At 45.6% G+C, this 20,175-nt stretch overlaps 1 protein-coding gene across 1 annotated transcript in view; it reads right to left on the reverse strand.

The window, feature by feature from the left end:
• The window catches only part of MTOR (mechanistic target of rapamycin kinase), a 145,501-nt gene that overhangs the window by 22,546 nt on the left and 102,780 nt on the right, over positions 1–20,175 (reverse strand). Inside the window, exons 34-47 of the mRNA XM_012791400.3 lie at positions 19,889–19,996; positions 16,021–16,146; positions 15,801–15,932; positions 11,060–11,175; positions 10,138–10,255; positions 7,489–7,737; positions 6,692–6,792; positions 5,368–5,464; positions 4,985–5,083; positions 4,178–4,300; positions 3,805–3,987; positions 3,242–3,376; positions 2,854–3,028; positions 1,197–1,332 (exon numbers count right to left, since the gene is read on the reverse strand). Coding sequence (XP_012646854.2) covers positions 1,197–1,332; positions 2,854–3,028; positions 3,242–3,376; positions 3,805–3,987; positions 4,178–4,300; positions 4,985–5,083; positions 5,368–5,464; positions 6,692–6,792; positions 7,489–7,737; positions 10,138–10,255; positions 11,060–11,175; positions 15,801–15,932; positions 16,021–16,146; positions 19,889–19,996 — 1,898 coding nt within the window. The remainder of the gene's footprint in view (positions 1–1,196; positions 1,333–2,853; positions 3,029–3,241; positions 3,377–3,804; positions 3,988–4,177; positions 4,301–4,984; positions 5,084–5,367; positions 5,465–6,691; positions 6,793–7,488; positions 7,738–10,137; positions 10,256–11,059; positions 11,176–15,800; positions 15,933–16,020; positions 16,147–19,888; positions 19,997–20,175) is intronic.

The following is a 20,175-nucleotide window of genomic DNA, read 5'->3' on the forward strand; positions in this document are numbered from 1 at the left end:
TGGCTTTGGGGAAACATTAAGGGACTATTTTTGAGGCTAAAATAACCTCTTAACTTAATATTCATGGCTTTTTTTCTTTTTGGAGACATAGTCTCAATCTGTTGCCCCAGCAAGAATGCAGTGGCATCATCATAGCTCACTGCAACCTCTAACCCCTGGGCTCAAGCAATCTTCTCACCTGAGCCTCCTGAGTAGCAGGGACTACAGGTGTGCGCTGCACACCCAGATAATTTTTTAATTTTTTGTAGGGATGGGGTCTCACTATATTGCTCAGGTTGGTCTCAAACTCCTGGGCTCAAGTGATCCTCCTGCCTCAGCCTCCTGAGTAGTTGAGATCACAGGCATGCACCATGCCCGGCTAGTTCTTCTCTTTTTTTTCGAGTCTCACTTTGTTGCCCAGGCTAGAGTGAGTGCCCAGGCATCAGCCTAGCTCACAGCAACCTCAAACTCCTGGGCTCAAGCGATCCTTCTGCCTCAGCCTCCCGAGTAGCTGGGACTATAGGCATGTGCCACCACCATGCCCGGCTAATTTTTTGTATATATATTTTTAGTTGGTCAATTAATTTCTTTGTATTTTTAGTAGAGATGGGATCTCACTCAGGCTGGTTTTGAACTCCTGACCTTGAGCAATTCGCCCCCCTTGGCCTCCCAGAGTGCTAGGATTACAGGCATAAGCCACCACGCCCGGCCATAGTTCTTTTCTTTTTAGGAGCAATGGGGTCTTGCTCTTGCTCAGGATGGTCTCGAATTCCTGAGCAAGTGATCCTCCCACTTCAGCCTTCCAGAGTGCTAGGATTACAGGCGTGAGCCACCATGCCAGCCTATATTCATGGTTCCAACAAGAAGAGGAGGCAACAGAGTACTAAGGATAGGAAAGGTTTGGCTGGACTTTAATCCCACAAGGGGCAAAACACATCAAACTTGCAGAACCTCTAGTCTAATTGCCACAAATTGTTTCATTCTCAATTTTAGAGGTTGCTGAAGGCATTTCCCAATGAGAATACCCTAAAAATTCTGGAGAATTTTTGACATCTTGGCTATGGATGTGTTTGACATCTTGGCTATGGATGACTTCCTGCCAGGTACATAATTTTATAATTTATTTCATTAAGATACGCAACTAACCACATGAGACAGATGTAGAGAGAAACTAGAAGACTACTCAAATCTTTGCCATTTCAGAGCATTCTGAATACCTGAGGTTTTTCCGAAGAGATGTTGGATCATTGGCCAGAAGGGTGTTAACCAGGCCAAAGAGCTGCATCACCCGCTCGTCCTGTCTCAGATCCTCATGGCCTTTCAGGAGAAAAACAAACTCATGCCCGTTGCTGCCTGTAAGGAACAGGAGAGCAGTGAGTGGAGATCAGAGGTTCTCCAACCCTTTAGTTGGAACCACCACTATATTCAAAAGCTCCATGCAGACTACATGTACCTTACCTAATCATACTTTCCCTACAAAAAGAAAAAAGCAATCCTTAGAATTGATAAAAAGATTGGCTCTGCTGCGGGTGCAGTGGCTCATGCCTGTAGTCCCAGCACTTTGGGAGCCTGAGGCTAGAGGATTGCTTGAGCCCAGGAATTCAAGGTTGCAGAGAGCTATGATTGTACCACTGTACTCTAGCCTGGGTGAGAGAGTAAGAACCTGTCTCTATAAAAAAAAAAAAAAAAAAAAGAATGGCCTTGCTTCTGATGGTCCCCAGTGACCAATGTTGCTCAAGTTAAAACAAAACAAGAACTGTTTCTGAGGGCCAGGAATGATTACTATTCTCTGTACTCCCTCCTTCCCAACCCATTCTGTCCTCTGCTGTTGTGAGAGGCCTGACCCCTACAGACAGACCACACGCCCTGGGAGCGCAGGTGAGCATGGTGGCAAGAGGGAGAGGTGAGGGTATCTCTCTACCACATCTGGTCCGGCCACGTCTAGACGCAGCTGGGTCCCACAGTCTGGGCTACAGCCTCTGCTGGATGGAGTCTCTCAGGTGAGCTCCTGCTGGGCTCTTTGTCCTCTCAGTTCTGAGGGCTGGGGTTAGGGGGATAGTTTCTCACTGTTGCGTGCTCCTGGGTATTCTCCTGGGTGTTCTCGGCTGATTCTCTGAACCTTGCTCACACCTCTGGCAACAGTTCCTTCCTGAAACTCTCTTTAATTAAACACCCGAGAACCTGAATGACCCACGCTTAAGTATTAGAAGACACTGGTCCTCGGAGAGACAATCACCTGTGGACCACGATTAGTCGGTGCTGGTGAATAGCACTACAATTAAGAACCATGAGCATCGTTAAGAGTGAGCGACCTCTAAGTGCCACCGGGGCACTTAGGCCTCTGGAAACCATTCCAGACAGGTAATGCCTAAGGGAAATTCCAAAGCCCATTAAATAAACCTTGCTGAGATTTAATTTCTACTTCAGTTTGTTCATTTTATACAATCATTTCCCACAGAGACTATAATGTTATTAGCAAAAAGAATATTCCAGAGCCAGAGCTCTTTTTCCAAAGTAGCTCGTCACCTTCCACATTTGCACCCAGATGCCTCCTTGTTGGCCCCATCAGTTTCCCAACACCTGCCTACCACGGTCCTCCATGTCGTGTGCCTTTGCGCATGACCATTATACTTCACTTAAGCACAGCTACATGAATAAGCTAAGAGTCCCATGGAGGATGTAACAAGGAGGAATTCACTTGTCCTTATTCCTCTCAATAAACACAGGGGAGATATGTAGCATATGAAAGGGGAGATATGTAGCATATGAAAGATTAGTAGTGGGAATGACAAGCTGTGATTTCAGAAGAGGGAAGGGGGACACAGCCAGTGTAGGGAGGAAAAACAGGTGACAGAAGTGTACAGTGGTCCTTACCCATCAGCGTCAACTTCCGGGGCCTCTGCTTGGATGTGATGACTTGTAAAGACGGTGCTATGGACTGAATGCGAATGATTGGCTGGTTGGGGTCATAGGTTCCAGGCACAGCCAATTCAAGGTCCCGGCACATCAGAAGTTTTGGGGAAACATATTGCAGTTCTAAGGATGTGAGCTGTGAATAATCATGAAAGGATTTAGTGTTCTGCCTCCAGGGAGGAATTTAAATGCAATTTAGGTATTTTTCAATGGCTTGCTAATAGCGATTACTTGTCCCAAAGCAGAATTGAAACCAGATGCTTTGGACTGAGTGTTAGAACATTCATAGATAGTAAAACAGAAAGGACTATAATGACGGTTAACCCTGCTAGAAGCCTGAGGATCCTACCTGAGGCAGCTGCTTTGAGATCCGTCTGAACACATGGTAGTAGAGATCCCAGGCTTGCGTGAGGTCCTTGACGTTCCCTGATTTCATGTACTTTCTGCACCATTCTTGGGCCTCCATTAAATCTCGACCATATGCCTGAGAGAGAAATCAGGACAAATTTGCAAGTGGTCAAAGTCTCAACCAAGCTAGGAGGCTAAATCCCCAAGCTGACTGCAGAAATCCCCTAGGAGCCTACTGTGGCCAGAAAACACTGGCAGGGAACTGGGGAGAGCAAAAGCTGTACAAGTCTCTAATCCTGTAGCTCCCAAACCAGTAGCATGGCTTATCAGGTACAGAAAGGTTACAGGAGAGACAAGATGACCTCTTGAGGAATCTTGTGATCTGCCAATTAAAACTTCAGGAGGGTTCTTGTAATTCAATGACAACTGCATTTCTGCTGTTTTTATATCCTGTGACCTCTATCAGAGAACATTTTATTAACGTCAGTGGGAAGGCTAGACGGGACGGAAAGGAGTCTGACAAGGGCCACAGGTCATGCCCTTTCACGATTTTTTATTCCATACCTGATTAAAGGATGTTTCCTTCAGAGTCTGGGGGCCCCGTTCCATCATAGCATGCAGGGGCTCCAGCACCTCAAACATGCCTTTCACATTTCTCTCCCCGAAGTACAAGCGAGAAGCCTCTTCCAGGCCTTCGTGCCACATCTCATGCCACAAGATGGCCACTCGGATCAGCTCCTCACTCACCTGGGTCACAGAGAAGGAGAAAAGTACCAGGATAAGCTGAATTCAGAAAGGGCTATCTCAGATAAATAGGAGGTGTTTCTGGTAGCCAGAGGGAGTACGCAGCACTGACGTGAGGAAAAAAACACTCCCACTAGAAACCTCTGCCAAGGCGACTCAGGGTCAGTGACATCCACGCTGGCTCTGGACTCACCATCATGGCCTGCTGCACCAGCGTGTTACTGTGCTCACACATGTTCTTCAGAATCTTGTTGGCTGCATTGTGACGGGCTGTCGTGGTGGACTTAGAAGCCACAGTCAGGGGGTAGATGAGGGCCTGAAGCAAAAACAGAAGGAACATTTGCAAAAGGATGTGTGAAAGGAGCCTGACATTAATTTTAAGGAGGATGACAAAAGAAGTGGTGAGTGTGAGATTCACAGCCACTTGAGTCTACCAGGAAGGAGGCTACTCAATCTTAGAAAAACTCTTCCTTTTCAGGAAGGCCCTGCTAGCTGACAGACCCTCCTGGGGCAGGATACAAGGTTGGACTCCCAGTTCCTTAACTTCTGTCTCCAGAAAAGCTTTTGTTTTTTTTCTTTTCTTTTCTTTTTTTTTTTTTTTTGAGACAGAGTCTCGCTTTGTTGCCCAGGCTAGAGTGAGTGCCGTGGCGTCAGCCTAGCTCATAGCAACCTCAAACTCCTGGCTCAAGCAATCCTCCTGCCTCAGCCTCCCGAGTAGCTGGGACTACAGGCATTCGCCACCATGCCCGGCTAATTTTTTGTATATATATTAGTTGGCCAATTAATTTCTTTCTATTTTATAGTAGAGACGGGGTCTCGCTCTTGCTCAGGCTGGTTTCGAACTCCTGACCTCGAGCAATCCGCCCGCCTCGGCCTCCCAGAGAGCTAGGATTACAGGCGTGAGCCACCGCGCCCGGCCTCCAGAAAAGCTTTTGGAAAGGCTGAACACCAAACCAAGAGGTCATGTTTGGATGAGAAACTGCCCTGGGTCTCCATATACCTGGGGGTGGTACCGGCCAATGTCTGTGAGAAGCTGGTGAATGAGACGTCCCACCAAGGGTCTGGGTGTATCAATTCTTGCAATGAGCTGAGGTATAACCTGGTATGCAAAAAGACACAATATGCAGCACTTATTCTTCTGGGAAAAGATCAACTCTTATAACTGGTTTTGGTTGATGCTGTTGGGCTCTGAATTATTCACTTCAGTTCTCTAAAAGAAACTAAAGAAAATATGGACACTTGACCTTGGGACGGAGCTCTAGTCTTCAGCACTGTATATATAACACATACTGTCTTTCTACTCTGAACATTGCCATGATTCCAAGGGAAGACACACAGGAGAGAGAATCTGACCCATCCTCATCTGTAACCGAGTATTCTCACCTGTAACCACGTATCTATCTGGATGGCTTTCACACCTTCCACTAAGGCTTCATTGACATCTGGCCAGTGACCATAGTCAAACCATAAGGTAAGGACTCTGAAAAAGGAAAATGAGAAAGTCACAGAAAATCTAGTTTCCCAGTTTATGTCTGTTTGTTTTTCATCTTTAAAGCCTTTAAGGGTTGGGCCTGGTGGCTCCAGCCTGTAATCCCCGCTACCTGGGAGGCTGAGGTGTGAGGATAGCTTAAGGCCAGGAGTTCGAGACTGCTGTTAGCTATGATGGTGCCACTATATTCCAGCATGGGTAACAGAGTGAGACCCCATTTTCTAAAATTAAAAAAAAAAAAAAAAAAGGCCAGGTGCAGTGGCTCATGCCTGTAACCCTAGCATTTAGGGAGGTTGAGGTGGGAGGATTACTTGAGGTCAGGAGTTCGAGACCAGCCTGAGGAACATAGTGAGACTGCCAACTCTACAAAAAATGGAAAAAATTAGCCAGATGTAGTGGTAGGCACCTGTAGTCCCAACTACTTGGGAGGCTGAGACAGGATGATCACTTGAGCCCAGGAGTCTGAGGTTGCTGTGAGCTATGATGACACCACTGAGCAGTAGATTTAGCCATCCTGGACAACAGACTGAGATCTTGTCTCAAAAAAAAAAAAAAAAAAAAAAAATCCTTAAAAAGAGAGTTGGCAGGACTCAAATCAATGGTCCTCAAATGTGCTTGGTCTCTGGATCCCTTGGGGGCAGGTGTCTGTGATGGGAGGCAGTGCTCTTGACTGAACACCATGGGGATTATCCCGAGTAAATGTGTATTTCATCTCATGTCAAAGGTCACCATGGCATGAACTCAGACCCTGAACAGATGAGCCAGGATAACCTTTAGAGAACCAAACATATGCACGTATAAAACGAGTTGCCTGTACAGTAGTAGCAACAGGGACACCTAGCAGGTAGCCGGCCAGAGATCACCAAAGGAAGCAGGAGGCTGTCCTCACCTATAACCTCTGGACTGATCTGGTTCATTTGTTAAGACCTACCAAAGCTGCTGAGGAATTTTACAAATACTGTAATTAACAGATGGGTTAATTATTCCCTACATAAGAAACCATGCACAGAGAGTTCTCACTGTACTTTTCCTCCTTGTTCTCTGCAGATTTCACCCACACAGGTGGGGTCTGCCCAGCTGTTACCCCTCAAACTTCAGCAGAGAAAAAGGCGCATATGCCGATCTTGGTGTACCGACTGGGGCCGGAAGTGAAAGAGGACTTTCACGTGTGACTTCTGTGTCGGCCTACCAGAGTTACGTCCTCCCCTTCCCCGATACCTGAGTGTATCCTGGAGGTTGTTGCCTCGGGACAAGGAGATAGAACGGAAGAAGCCCTGAACGGCGGGAACAGTGTACATCAAGAGGGTTTTGGACAGATCCTGTTGGAACACACATGTGTTAGGGACATTTTTGCCTTGGCTTTCTCGTCTGTAAAATAGGCAAAACAGCGTACTAATGGTATCTGCCTCAAAGAGTGGTTATGAGGATTAATGCATGAAAAACAAGTTAATGAATGAAAAGCCTTTAATCGGTAGCTGGCACACAGCAAGCACTCAATAGATGGCAATTGGGTCATAATTGTTATGATCTTGGGCTGACTGACAGTGGCTTCCTGAACAGGATGGCAGGAGGAGGTGGGGCTGAGGCTCTGAACACACTGATCTCTGGGCCTTCCAGCTGCCCTGGTGCATTCTGAACTGACAGCCCAAGGGGAGGTGGAAGGGGAGAGCAAAAGGCAGAGGACAGATCCCCCACGCCCTGTCCTCAGAGTGGACCTGCAGACGTGCACGGCCACCCACATGCGTGCAGGCAGTAAGTGAATGAGCTCATCCGCAGGGGAAGCACTGCACAGAGCTTATTATGCTCCAGCTTGGGGACTCTGTTAGCTCCCCAGACACAAACATGCGCACAGAAGCACTGTCTCAAGCAACGGTGGGATGGCAGATAAGCAGTGTTTTCTAGTTCCATCTGGCACTTCAGATAAAGCCTCAGCTTCCTTTCACCTTAACAACCACCCACTCCTCAGAAAGCCTGGTGCCTTACTCAGTTCTTAACGAGGAAGAAGGCACAGGTACCTCAGTGACCTTCTTCTGCAGAGGAGAAGGTGTGGGGCTATTCTCTGCACTTTCGGCCTCACTCTCACTGTTGCTGCCCTCGGTGCTGGCCGCCGCCGCGGCAGTGGTGGCTGTGGTGGCAGCAGTGGTGGCGTTGGTGATGTTGGCTCCACTGGTATGACGCAGTTTCTTCTTCTCGTCACGGGCTTGGTTCTGATGTTTGTAGTGTAGTACAGCTTCGAAGTTCATCACTGCCCATGCATGCCAGGCCTGAGTGGGGCAAAAGCCAAGGTCAGACAGGGCTGTGACCAATAACAAGGCTCAAGAGGAGTGTGAGGTCAAGGCTGAGGAAAGCCATGATTGCCTCTTCTTCTCTGTGGTCAACAGAGCAAGACACCACTTCAATGAGACCTCAGGAACCGGGCATTTACTAAATTCAACATGATTCATTCATTTTGTGGCACACTAACTATGTAAGGTACTGTGGCCAGCGCTGTGGGGGTGGGGCACAGCAAGAGGAGCAGGATCTAGGCCTTGCCTCAAGGGATCTCCTGGTCTTGCAGAGAGCTCACCTATATACCTAAAGACCTTGATTCTCTGCAAGGCAGAATGCAATGGGGCAATAGAGATGGACAAGAGGAGTGCCGGGGACGGGGATCCGGAAAGCTTCATCGAGAAGGGGGATTTGGGGTAGGTCTGGAAAAGAGCTGCAGATGGGCAAGGAGGGAACAAGAGAGAGGGCAGCAGTGAGGACTTCTCAGCAAGGGGAAGCAGAAGGCCGCAGACAGGCAAGCATGGAGCAGTCCACGGGAAACAAGCCCATGGATGTGACTAAGCTGGGGTAGGCACAGGAGAGGAGCGAGAGGGAGGCCAGCTGAGCGCTGGGGCAGATGATGGAGGAACAGGCACTCCGGGCCACAGACTCCCACTTCGGTCTGCAGGAAAGCAGAGCTATGCTGGGTTTCAAATGTATAAAACAGATTATTTAAGAAGGCAGAGTCAGGGCCAGTTCTCACACTATTTCAGGGGAGAAAAGGCTGAACAGGTCCCAAGACAGTGGATAAGGGAAGATACTGAGAACACAGGAGCACAATGGAGGGTGGATGAAGTCCACCTGGACTTGGCCCCTGCACCTGGCTCTCGCACCTGGCCGGTGGCCTGACAGAGAACCAGTGTGGACACTGCTTGACGGAAGAAGGCTTTGTGCTCATTTGGATAAAGGAGCACTATCCTCACCTCTGAGGGTCCGAGCTGCAGCGACTCTATAGCACACCGCTGCTTGGTTTAGAGAGAATGAGACCGCGTGTGGTAACTTTGCAACGACAGCATGACATTAAATAACCCACTAACAGTTGGACTTTCTGGACAATCAGAAAATTCCTTCATATCGCTTACTAAAAACCTTTAACACAAATGTGTCCAGCCTCTCAACTAAGAAAAGTAGATTGATCACAATTAACCTTTACTTGATGAGTAAGAATTCTACAATGACTCAGGTTTAGGTTTCCCATATCTTCATTTATTCAACGAGTACCTTGTATATCTGCTACGTGCCTGGCTCTGACCTGGGGTCAAGGTGAGAAGACAAACAGTCCTGGCATGCACATAGGGCCATGACCCTGATGGTAGAAGATCTCATAAAACCAAAGAGACCTATACTAGGAAATGCTTTTAAAAACTAAAACTAAAGCTTCTAGAACCAGCTTTTTTCTTGGGATTTGCTTCTTTCCTGAAAGCTGAATGAAGAAAAGTAACTCTGGTTAGGGGACAGTTCTGATTAGTAAAGTTCCAGTTAATCAAGGGTTTGTTGGATTTACTTTTCCAGCTTTGGACATGAAGCTGTCCTACAGAGAGTACTGCTCCTCTCACAAAATGGACATTTTTTCAGACCAGATTGAAGCATGCTGAAATGGGGGTAAGATTTTTATCCTAAGTGCTTCTGCGGTCTTCAAATGCAAGCTTTGGTCTCAGAGGGATTAATTCACAAAGTATTAGCAAGTTAAGGAGATGATGACAAGTTAAGAAAGAAGATGACACCTGTTACACCAAGCAGCTATTACCAGGAGGCCCTTTAGAAATATTTAAAAAAAAAGAGAGTGTGTGTTCTCACCAAAGACATGTACTTCCAAGAGTCACCCCTCCATCAGTCAATCACATCCTTTATACATTTCTGTTTATCTAACTCTGTTTATCTTTTTGAAAAGTTTCCTGTAACATAACAGGATGTTACTCAGATCTTTCCAATAAAAACAAAGAAAGTAAAGGTCTTAATCTAACTAAGGAGGAGCAGACAGGGATGGAAATCAGAAAAATGTTGAGCAGGAACAGATGGCCCGAGGGAAGATACAGTTCCAGAGACTAACCATGTGTCCAGATGCTCCTAGGAAAACAAGCAGCTCAGAGTCTGCAAAACAGCAGCAGTCCCCAGTGTCATACACAGAATAGTGGGGTAGTATTTCTCAAATAAAAGAATCAATTCATCTTTCTGAATTAAACTTGTAAGGGAAATGCAGACTCCTTGGGCCTCTGACAGGCCCAGGAACTCCAGAAGCATATGCACAGGACCAGACCCACTCTACAGAAGTGCAGCTGTAACTACTGGCACCTGGGAGGACACGTGCAAGGCTGCCAGGGTGCTGGGTTTTAAACGTGCCCCTGCCTCCAAGTCACCTTGTACCAGCTGCGGTCGTGCTCCGTGGCGGCACTGTAGTACTGCAGCACTTTGGGGATTGTGCTCTCGTTGATGCCCTGTAGGTTCAGCTGCCACTCCCCAAGTTTCAGGAAGCATCTGAAATGAGAGAAACAAGCCCGTGTTGCTCCCTACTTAAATAGCCCTCCTAAGAGAACAACCAATTTTGGGGGAACACTGAAGCCTTTCTGGTATTTACTCTGCTTCTGAGGAGGCAATGTGATGAAACCAACAGAATTTTCAACTGTATGGAAGGAAAGAGATGGGCTTTTGGGATAAATTTTTAAGGTATCACCTTTCATTCTTCAACTTTGTCTTTCAATGATAGCATAAACCAGGTTGCCTGGTGCAGGTAGGTCTGTATGGATCTATCTGTCCCAAACCCAATTTTGTGGGTGACAGTTGTTGAGTGTTACTTTTTTTATTGATTGCTATATACGTTCTCCCTTACTCTTCCCTTCCCCTCCACTCTTTGTGATGATAATATTAACAGCTGACATTTACTGATTGCTACTGTATTCCAGCTACTGTTCTAAATGCTTGACGCTGTACTCTTTCCTTTAATCCTCACACCACCTTAGGAAATAGGACCTCTTACTACCCCTTTTATACCATGAGGGCAGTGAGGCATGGAGAGGTTAAGTAACTCGTAGCATATCTGGCATTTGAAAACAAGGATTCTAATTCTAAAGCCAGACACCAGGAGAACAGCATGTGGCTGGGAATGCAAGTGACAGAGACTTTGGAGCAGCATGATTTGATGGCTGCCTGGGATCCCTACTAGAAAAGGACAGAGATGTCAGCAACCAGCCACCTGAGGAACCTTGAACTTCCCCTCGCTGAAGAAGCTGCTGGGTTGGCAGGGCTGGAATGTGACTGGCGCCAGGCCAGTGGGGACCTCACCGGGCCATGAGCTTGTGCAGTTCCTGTTTGTGCTGCTGGTCCTCAGTAGCGATGGCATGCTGGGCCTGCTGCTGCATGGTCTGGACAAAGTGCTGCATGTGCTGGAAGGCGTCGATCTGTAGCAGGACAAAGGCACAGACAGCCCATTGGCACGTGGCCCAACTCACAGGAAAGGAACTACTGTTCCTCTGATAGGCACATAGGTCAACCCCTTTTTGAACAGAACACCCTGGATCACAGGATGAGGACCCCATAGGACTGAGGACCAGGGCATGATGCTTGAGAGGGCTGGATTTTTCAAAAAGGGTCATGACTTATTCAACTCAAGTCTTAGCTCTCTTTTGCCAACTGTAATTACCAGTTTTATAAGCCTTGGGTAAGTTTCATGCCTGGCTACCTCATACAACAATGTATGTGAAGTAATTTGAAACAACTGCTTGATTCACTATCAATACGTTGCCCTGGGGGAAATTAGGCTTATGGGGGATTGTTTCAGGTTCGTAAAACTTTGGTATTTGTTTACAACACTGTGGTACCTTGGACACTCCAGCATAACAAAAACCATAGATTTAAAAATCAGATAGAACCCTCAGCACCCAAACAACAATACAGAGATGGGGTGAAGCCCCTTATGTATTCAAACGGAAGAGGGAGAAGACATTAGCTAAGCAGACATTGAGTTGAACAGGTGGCCTGGGAGCAAAATCTTCAGCACATCCTTAAGCAGTTCGATCTATTTGCACCATAGGATTTTATACAAAGTGAGCAGGAGGGATTTGAGTTAGGAAGAGATAGCTAAACTAGGGAAGAGCAGAGACACAGAGTCAGATCTGGGAGTACTGTACCAGCCTGCCATGTCCAGACACACCAGCACCTTAATAAATGGGGTCCACAACATTTTTTAAAGGGAAAAAAAGCTTTTCTGGCTGGGTGCAGTGGCCATGCCTGTAATCCTAGCACTCTGGGAGGCCGAGACGGGCGGATTGCTCGAGGTCAGGAGTTCGAAACCAGCCTTAGCAAGAGTGAGACCCCCGTCTCTACTATAAATAGAAAGAAATTAATTGGCCAACTAATATATATAGAAAAAATTAGCCGGGCATGGTGGCGCATGCCTGTAGTCCCAGCTACTTGGGAGGCTGAGGCAGCAGGATTGCTTGAGACCAGGAGTTTGAGGTTGCTGTGAGCTAGGCTGAGGCCACGGCACTCACTCTAGCCTGGGCAACAGAGTGAGACTCTGTCTCAAAAAAAAAAAAAAAAAAAAAGCTCTTCTGTTTTTCTAGAGGAAAAACACCCCCAGAAAAACAAAAAAATAAAGAGCTTCAAGGATGGAGATAGACTGAATGTACAAACATCACAAGCTCAAATGGCAAAATCTAAACCCACTAATGTAGGGAGAGGACACATTACATGAGTGAATATGAAAAAGCGGCTGTGTTTTTTGCTGCAGAAGAAAAAAATCAACACTTCAAATAAATAAAAGGTCTCCCCTATGGCAAATAATATAAGAGGTATTTTTCTTTTCTTTTTCTTTTAAATAAGAACATGTGGCTGGGCACGGTGGCTCACGCCTATAATCCTAGCACTCTGGGAGGCCGAGGTGGTGGATCGTTCAAGGTCAGGAGTTCGAAACCAGCCTGAGCAAGAGCGAGACCCTGTTTCTACTAAAAAAAAAATAGAAAGAAATTAATTGGCCAACTAAAAATATATGTAGAAAAATTAGCCAGGCATGGTGGCGCATGCCTGTAGTCCCAGCTACTCGGGAGGCTGAGGCAGGAGGATTGCTTGAGTCCAGGAGTTTGAGGTTGCTGTGAGCTAGGCTGACGCCACGGCACTCACTCTAGCCTGGGCAGCAGAGCAAGACTCTGTCTCAAAAAAAAAAGAGAACATGTCGGTGATGATGGCCCTGAACAAAAGTGAAACACTCTGGCTTAAAGGCCAGGACCAACCTCATATATTTTTAACATAAGGAATTATTGGCATCAAGAGATAGAGCTTATATCCTCTAAATATATGGATTAAAAAAAAAAAAAAAAAAAAAGAGATAGAGCTTAACCCAGAGCCAGGATGATGTGACAAACAATTGATCAGGAAGCTAATCCATGCACAGGGCAGAGCAGACAGATGTTCCAATAGTTAACCAGACACCTGTCTCCCTCACACATCTGCCTTCACAGAGTTCCATTATTCACCACTGGCTTTGAAAAATGAACCACATTTAGCATCCCACATCTGGGAAGTGATAAATGTTCCTTTAGTTTTTCTTCTAGGAGAACTACAATGACCAGACTTAAATCTGATTAAAAAAGAAAAATGAATTGGGAAGCAGTACTAAAAAGATCAATCACTGAAAAGGTAACTGATGACTAAGTGTGATCAGTGTATACATCAAGCAGGCAGGAACTAACCTAGGAACTTTGATGCCAGGTACTTTGCAGAGCTCATAAGCTATGTGTCATTAAGAACCCAGACACAGAGTTTAAACTCTGATGGACTTACCCAGGGGCTGAACAAAAATAAATTGCCAAAGCTGGCTATCTATTAGTTTAGATTTGAAATCCAATATTATGTTTATTCAGCATGGAAGAATGTAGTATCTTTCTACTCTACGACACGAAGCAACTTATTTTCAAGGAATTAAAAATGTTCTATTTAAAACTTCTTTTCTCCATTCCCAGGAAATGAAGAGGGGAGAAAGTGGTTCTTTCCCTCTTAGAAATGAAGGAGGGATCACTTGGAAGAAGGAGCTTCTTTAAGGCCCACAGAGTTTTTGCTAGAAATAGCATTCTGTTTTCAGACTGCATGGGCAGTTTGTAGGCAAGAATGATGGCCTTGGTTCAGTGAAACTTCATGGAAGGCCTACTGTAACTCGAGATTCTGGGAAGTGTCTTGTCTAGGAAAACACTTTACAGATACCTATTGCCTGATGCCTTCCAGCATACCAGGGTCTGCTTTTCCCGAAACATTTCATTTCCCTTAGGTAAGGTAAAGAGTAGATCTTTGTTTACAGTAGAGGAAAGTTAGGCTCAGAGAGTGAGTGACTTATTCAGAAGTAGTACAATTATTTTATTTATTTATTTATTATTTTGAGACAGAGTTTTGCTGTCACCCTGGGTAGAGTGCAGTGGCATCATGATAGCTCACTGCAACCTCAAACTCCTGGGCTCAAGCGATCCTCTTGCCTCAGGCTCCTGAGTAGCTGGGACTATAGGTATGCATTATCATCCCTGGCTGATTTTCTATTTTTAGTAGAGACAGGGTCTCCCTCTTGGTCAGGCTGATCTTGAACTCCTGAGCTCAAGTAGTCCTCCTGCCTCAGCCTCCTAGAGAGCTAGGATTATAGGCACGAGCCACCATGCCCGGCCCAGAAGCACAATTATTAAAGTAGTCAGTTTTCTTTGGGTAGCTCCTCAACTATAGAGATGTGACATCCCTTGCTCTGGGCTTGAAGTGCAAGTGCTTAACTTTAAATAGGTTCCTAATTTTTAAACTCTCCAGAATTTGGGCTACTAAGAAAAGGTCATACTCCATGAAGAAGTTGGGCTGTGGTCATATGTTGAAAGAAGCCACTCCTTGGTTGAGGTATTACCCAAAAGGCTCCTTCTGCAAGACATTCAAAGACTTGGAGGCTTTGCATGGGAAGGAAATCTGACTATATTCAGATCCAGCACCTTCTGTTTTTCCTATTTGCCTGTAGGAGGTCAGGCTTTGAATCAGAAATGCTCTGGCCTGGGAGGCTCACAGAGACTGAAAAGTAAAACAAAATGATGAAAATAAACAAATCCCAAAACTCCACATTTGGAGAAGGAAACTTGGGTCATTAGTGTTGAAGTAAATCCCAGTCAAAGACAAGGTGCCTGGGTGAGGGCTATTGGTCCCACTCTGGGTGGCACTCACAGCCACACTGAGTCAGTCATCTACAGAGTCAGTCAGTCCCTGGATGCCAGGCTCTGAATCTCCTAAGCATGCCTTCAGCAGAGACACAACTTCTATTTTCTCACATCTTTCCACAGCTGTCGCACTAGTGGCTGGGTTCTACTCCTTTCTCATCTCAAGCGCCACTGTGGGGACAACAACAGGAAGAGAAGGCCAACTGGGACTCCCTCTTCCTTTTGATAAGGAAGATGATAGAGATGATTTTGTCTCCAGGGCCTACTGTTTGTTATTCACCAACATCCAGAGAGACTGTTTTTAAAAAAAAAACAATCAAAAACCAGGAGCCCCATCTATTTCTCAAGAGCTTGTTTGTAAATAAAGTAAGAGGAATTCTACATTGACTTCAAGATAACTTTCCCGCCTGGTTTCAGCATTACACCCCATGTGTTGTTGCTTTTAAATCCAAATTGATGACAGGAAAGGAGACTAGAAGTCTGAAAAAAACACATTGGCCTTGTGCAAGTTCTAGTCAGTGTTTTCGAACAAACGGTATTTTTGTACTAACAGCTCATCTTCTCTTAGGGGGCATAAATTGTGCCTTTTCTATGGCCCAGCATTTTCTAGATACCAATAAATATAACTGTGATCATATCCATTAGTTTGATCAATGGTATATATGCATCTCCTCAACTATAATTCTCTTTGTGAAATCAGACCAAATAGCTTCACAACAGGAAGAGACTCCTGACATTGCAGGTAGACAATCTAAACATGGTTTCCTTTCTGGCCTTGAAGGAGGCAGTGAGAAGTACATTAGGGGAGCATTCTGGAGAAGGCGGTCTGTTGCCGGATGGATTCAGATACAGACCTTGCGAGCGCTCTTCCACATGTTTTTCATGTAGGCATAGGTCACCTGAGGGTGCACTGTTGGCAGAGGATGGTCAAGTTGCCGAGATGGATCAACTCCCAGGAGCAATACTAAGGTCTTATGAGCAAGAGCCTTAAAAACAACAGAGGCTAGGTTATAGACACAACTGTTTGGCCGAGGGGCACCATGCCCTGCCCTCGTGGGGGTCGGGGTCACTCACCAGCCTGCCGCTCTTGCCACACAGACTTGCGTACTTGAGCCACGTTCTCATGTCCTCATGAGGGTTGACCACAAGGGATCGCACCATGAGGATTTTCTGCCAGTCCTCTACGATACGCTGGCAGCCCTAGAACATTCAGAAATGAGGATTAGATATATTCTCTGCTCTATCTTTTTTGTTAGTGATGAGACAGGGTCTCACTCTATTGCCCAGCCTAGAGTGCAGTGGCATCATCATAGCTCATTGCAACCTTGAACTCCTAGGCTCAAGCGATCCCCCTTCCTCAGCCTCTCGGGTAGTTGGGACTGTAGGCATGCGCTAATTTTTCTATGTTTTGTACAGACGGGGGTCTTGCTATTGCCCAGGCTGGTCTTGAACTCCTGGCCTCAAGCAATCCTCTCACTTCAGCCTCCCAAAGTGCTAGAATTACAGGTGTTAGCCACAGCATCTGGCTTCTTTGCGATATCTTAAGCCCCCTACAAGCAACAGCAAAATTACTCTGAAACAAAAAGGAGATTCATTGATGGAATGTCAACTTTCTCAAGAGCACTGTGAATGAAACTCCTCTTAGAGACTTCTCAGCAATTTGAGACACAGTAGAACATGGGGTCTGGAGTGTGAATCTTGCCTCTGTCACTTACTATCTATGTGACTTTGGGCATTTACTTAACTTCTCTCTGATCTGTAAAGTGGAAGTACCAACTTCATAGGGCTCTCATGAGAATTAAATGATTTGAATTTCATCTGTGGATTATGAATAATGTATTTTATTTATTTATTTATTTTTTTGAGACAGGGTCTCACTTTGTTGCCCAGGCTAGAGTGAGTGCCATGGCGTCAGCCTAGCTCACAGCAGCCTCAAACTCCTGGGCTTAAGCAATCCTACTGCCTCAGCCTCCCGAGTAGCTGGGACTATAGGCATGCGCCACCATGCCCGGCTAATTTTATTTTATTTTATTTTATTTTTTTTTTCTAGGAGAAAGCTGTTGTAACGGCTAATTTTTATATATATATATGTGTATATATATATATATATTAGTTGGCCAATTAATTTCTTTCTATTTATAGTAGAGACGGGGTCTCACTCTTGCTCAGGCTGGTTTTGAACTCCTGACCTTGAGCAATCCACCCACCTCGGCCTCTAAGAGTGCTAGGATTACAGGCGTGAGCCACCGCGCCCGGCCTATCAATAATGTATTTTTAACTTTAATATTTTGCTTCAGTCTTTCTGGTTGAAGATGACTATCACTGACAAAGAAATTAAATTTAAAATGTATCATTCAGGGTGAGCACCGTGGCTCATGCCTGTAAGCCTAGCACTTTGGGAGGCTCAAGTAGCTTGAGGCCAAGAATTTGAGACAGCCTGGGCAACACAGAGAGACCCTGTCTATACAAAAACTAAAAAAAATTAGCTGGCCATGGTGGTACACACCTGTAGTCCTAGCTTCTCTGGAGGCTGAGGCAGGAGGATCTCTTGAGCCCAGGAGTTTGAGGTTGCAGTGAGCTACGATCAAGTCACTGTACTCTAGCCGGGCTGAGAGAATAAGACCTTGTCCTCTATATCCCCCACAAAATATCATTCAAAATTCAAAAAATGAATTAAGTAGAAGTTTAAAGAATTACATTTTCAAATGATGTTGTTTGTAACTTGGTAGCATTTATATTTCTGAAGTTATTAAAGCCTAAACTTGCACTATGACTTTGGGATATCCTGTTTGTTGGCCATCTTAGATTCTTTCATTTCTATTTGCCGTAGATCAAAAACTACATATATAGAAGGGGAAGTGCCTCATTAATATATACTTAAAATTCTTTGAAATTAAAAAAAGAACAAATTAATTGTTATCAAAGGAGGCAAACTAATTTTATATCGAAAAGTGAAGTCTTTTCGCCCTTACTGGTAAGAAGACTCGGGGACGCAGCGCGGAGAGATGGGTTCCCGAGGTCTATTACTGCATGAGTGAATTCCATGAACCCATGGGACTGTCCTCCATGGAGATGAGCTTAAAGGTCTAGCAACAATGCTCTCAGGCTTTTAGCCGTGACAGGATGCAGACTGACCATACTGGAGAACCCACGGCAAGCAGAGAGCTGGTGCAGGTAAGGCTGACCTCTCAAACTGCTCTGTGGGAGATACTGGCTGGGATTGTAATTTATATGACTTGACCACAGAATGGCAGTTTTCTAGCCTAGGCGGTTCATTTGACAGCAAGCCATCCACGACAGCCAAATTTCCATCACAGAAGTAATGCTTTATTTTCAGCTTTGGATCATATTTTTCCATCCCGTGAAGTGTGAGAACAATGATTTGGAAAGTTAGAAAAACATAAAAAAGCACATTGAGTGATTGTTTTGGTTACTTCTCACCAATGGCTAGTTTCTCCCAGATGCTGAAATAATTTGGCCTCCTATAAGCCGAAAAACATATTGCTGTCTCAGGACAGGGAAGTCACGATGGGTCAAGGTGATGACAGTGTCCTGGACCCAGTAAAGTCAGGCGTGCACCCCCCAGGCCTTAGTCAGTGCGTTCCCCAGGACTCCTTCAGGGCATTCCCCCTTCCAAGTCTGTATTTGGATCAAGTCCTACTTGTTAGAATCTCAGAAGATTCATCACATCTCTGATGTGGAAACTCTTCACCCCATTAGAGGCACTTCAAAAATCGGGTGTGTACACGTCAAGTGGGAAACGCTTTGTGGAATTCTTTCTGGTGCCCAGGAGGTAGTTTTCCATCAAAACATTCACTGGGCATTTCATAATTACTAATAAAAGATGCAACAGAACTGTATGTGCTCATTTATGAGCCATAAACCACTCTACTCATAGATGTTCCTTTGCCCACTGCTCTTTCCTGTCCAGGGGAATGTGTCCTGAGCTTCTGAGGCAGGAATGCAGCCTGGAGTCAAAAGGTTTTGTCACAGCCTACTGAAAAGCCTAGAAGCATATACCTCCATTGGTCTGGAGCAAGAATTTGGAATTAGGTGTAGGCTGGCCAAGAGGAAATGGCTTCTAATTGAGGGGGTCAATCATGACAAGCAGGGAGACAAGTGGTTTCTGGAGTGGTAAAGCCTTTCTCTCTTTTTTTGCTGATGAATTTCCCATCCTACCTACTCAAGGAATGAAAGCACTGGTCACCCTTTCCAAGAATACTTAGGACTGCTGACTCCCAGGTCTGGAATTGACAGCTACTCATGCTAAAATGATCAGAATGTGACAATGAAAATACTGATGGAGGACTTGGAAAAGTTTCTCTACAAGGGGAAAATGCAGTGGAAAAAAGTCTAAATAGTGGCGACAGGATGACTCTGACCTAAGGAACCATAAACAGTAGGAGCTGGCAAACGAGAACATCAGGCAACCCTGTCTAAAAAGTTGGATGCAGGTGGCCAGTAAGTGTGGTGACAGCAGTGGCTCTTAGCTTTGGCTTCTGGAATCATCTGGAGAGCCTGAAAAAGATACTGATCCCGGGTCTATCCCCAGAAATTTTGATTTAATTGGTCTGGGGAATGGCCTGGGCACCAGGATTTTAAAAAGGTCTCCCAGTGATTCTATTGTGCTGCTAAGGTTGAGAGCCACTGATTTTGAGGTTATGATTCCCAATTGACTGGCCATAAGTATTACTTATTAAAGACATTTTCTTTTATTCCTAGAGAAGAGTAAGAAGAGGCTGGAAAATTGGTCATTCTCTCATAGCTAAAGCTTAAGTGAAGAGCCTTTGCTTGTTCGGCTTTGCATGTGAGCTGAGCACTACATTGGCGAAGGAGGCAGGAAAAGCATGCCGGGTAAGGGCGGGGGTTGGGGGAACAAGTGCTGGCCCAGGTCCTACGGGGTGGGCGTTAGACGGGTGAATGGGGGCGTTCCCAAGCTCACCTGCAATCTCTCCCACCAGATCTGGCGGATGATCTCTCGTCGCTCAGGGACAAGTTTGTACTGGATAACCTCCTCCAGCTCAGACAGCATGTGGCAAGAAACCATGGCCTGATAGAAGCAAATCACATTCCAACCTAATTACTGCATGAACAATCCAAAAGACAGGATTAATTTAAATCATCCCTTCTGGTGTCAGGGTATCTGCTGATCAAAGAAAACAGGCATGTTCCAGGTAGCCTGTGAGTTCTCACTAACCCACTCTGGAAAAAGAACTGAAATAAGCCTCA

This window comes from Microcebus murinus, chromosome 2, assembly GCF_040939455.1.
Source record: "Microcebus murinus isolate Inina chromosome 2, M.murinus_Inina_mat1.0, whole genome shotgun sequence".
NCBI lineage: Eukaryota > Metazoa > Chordata > Mammalia > Primates > Cheirogaleidae > Microcebus > Microcebus murinus.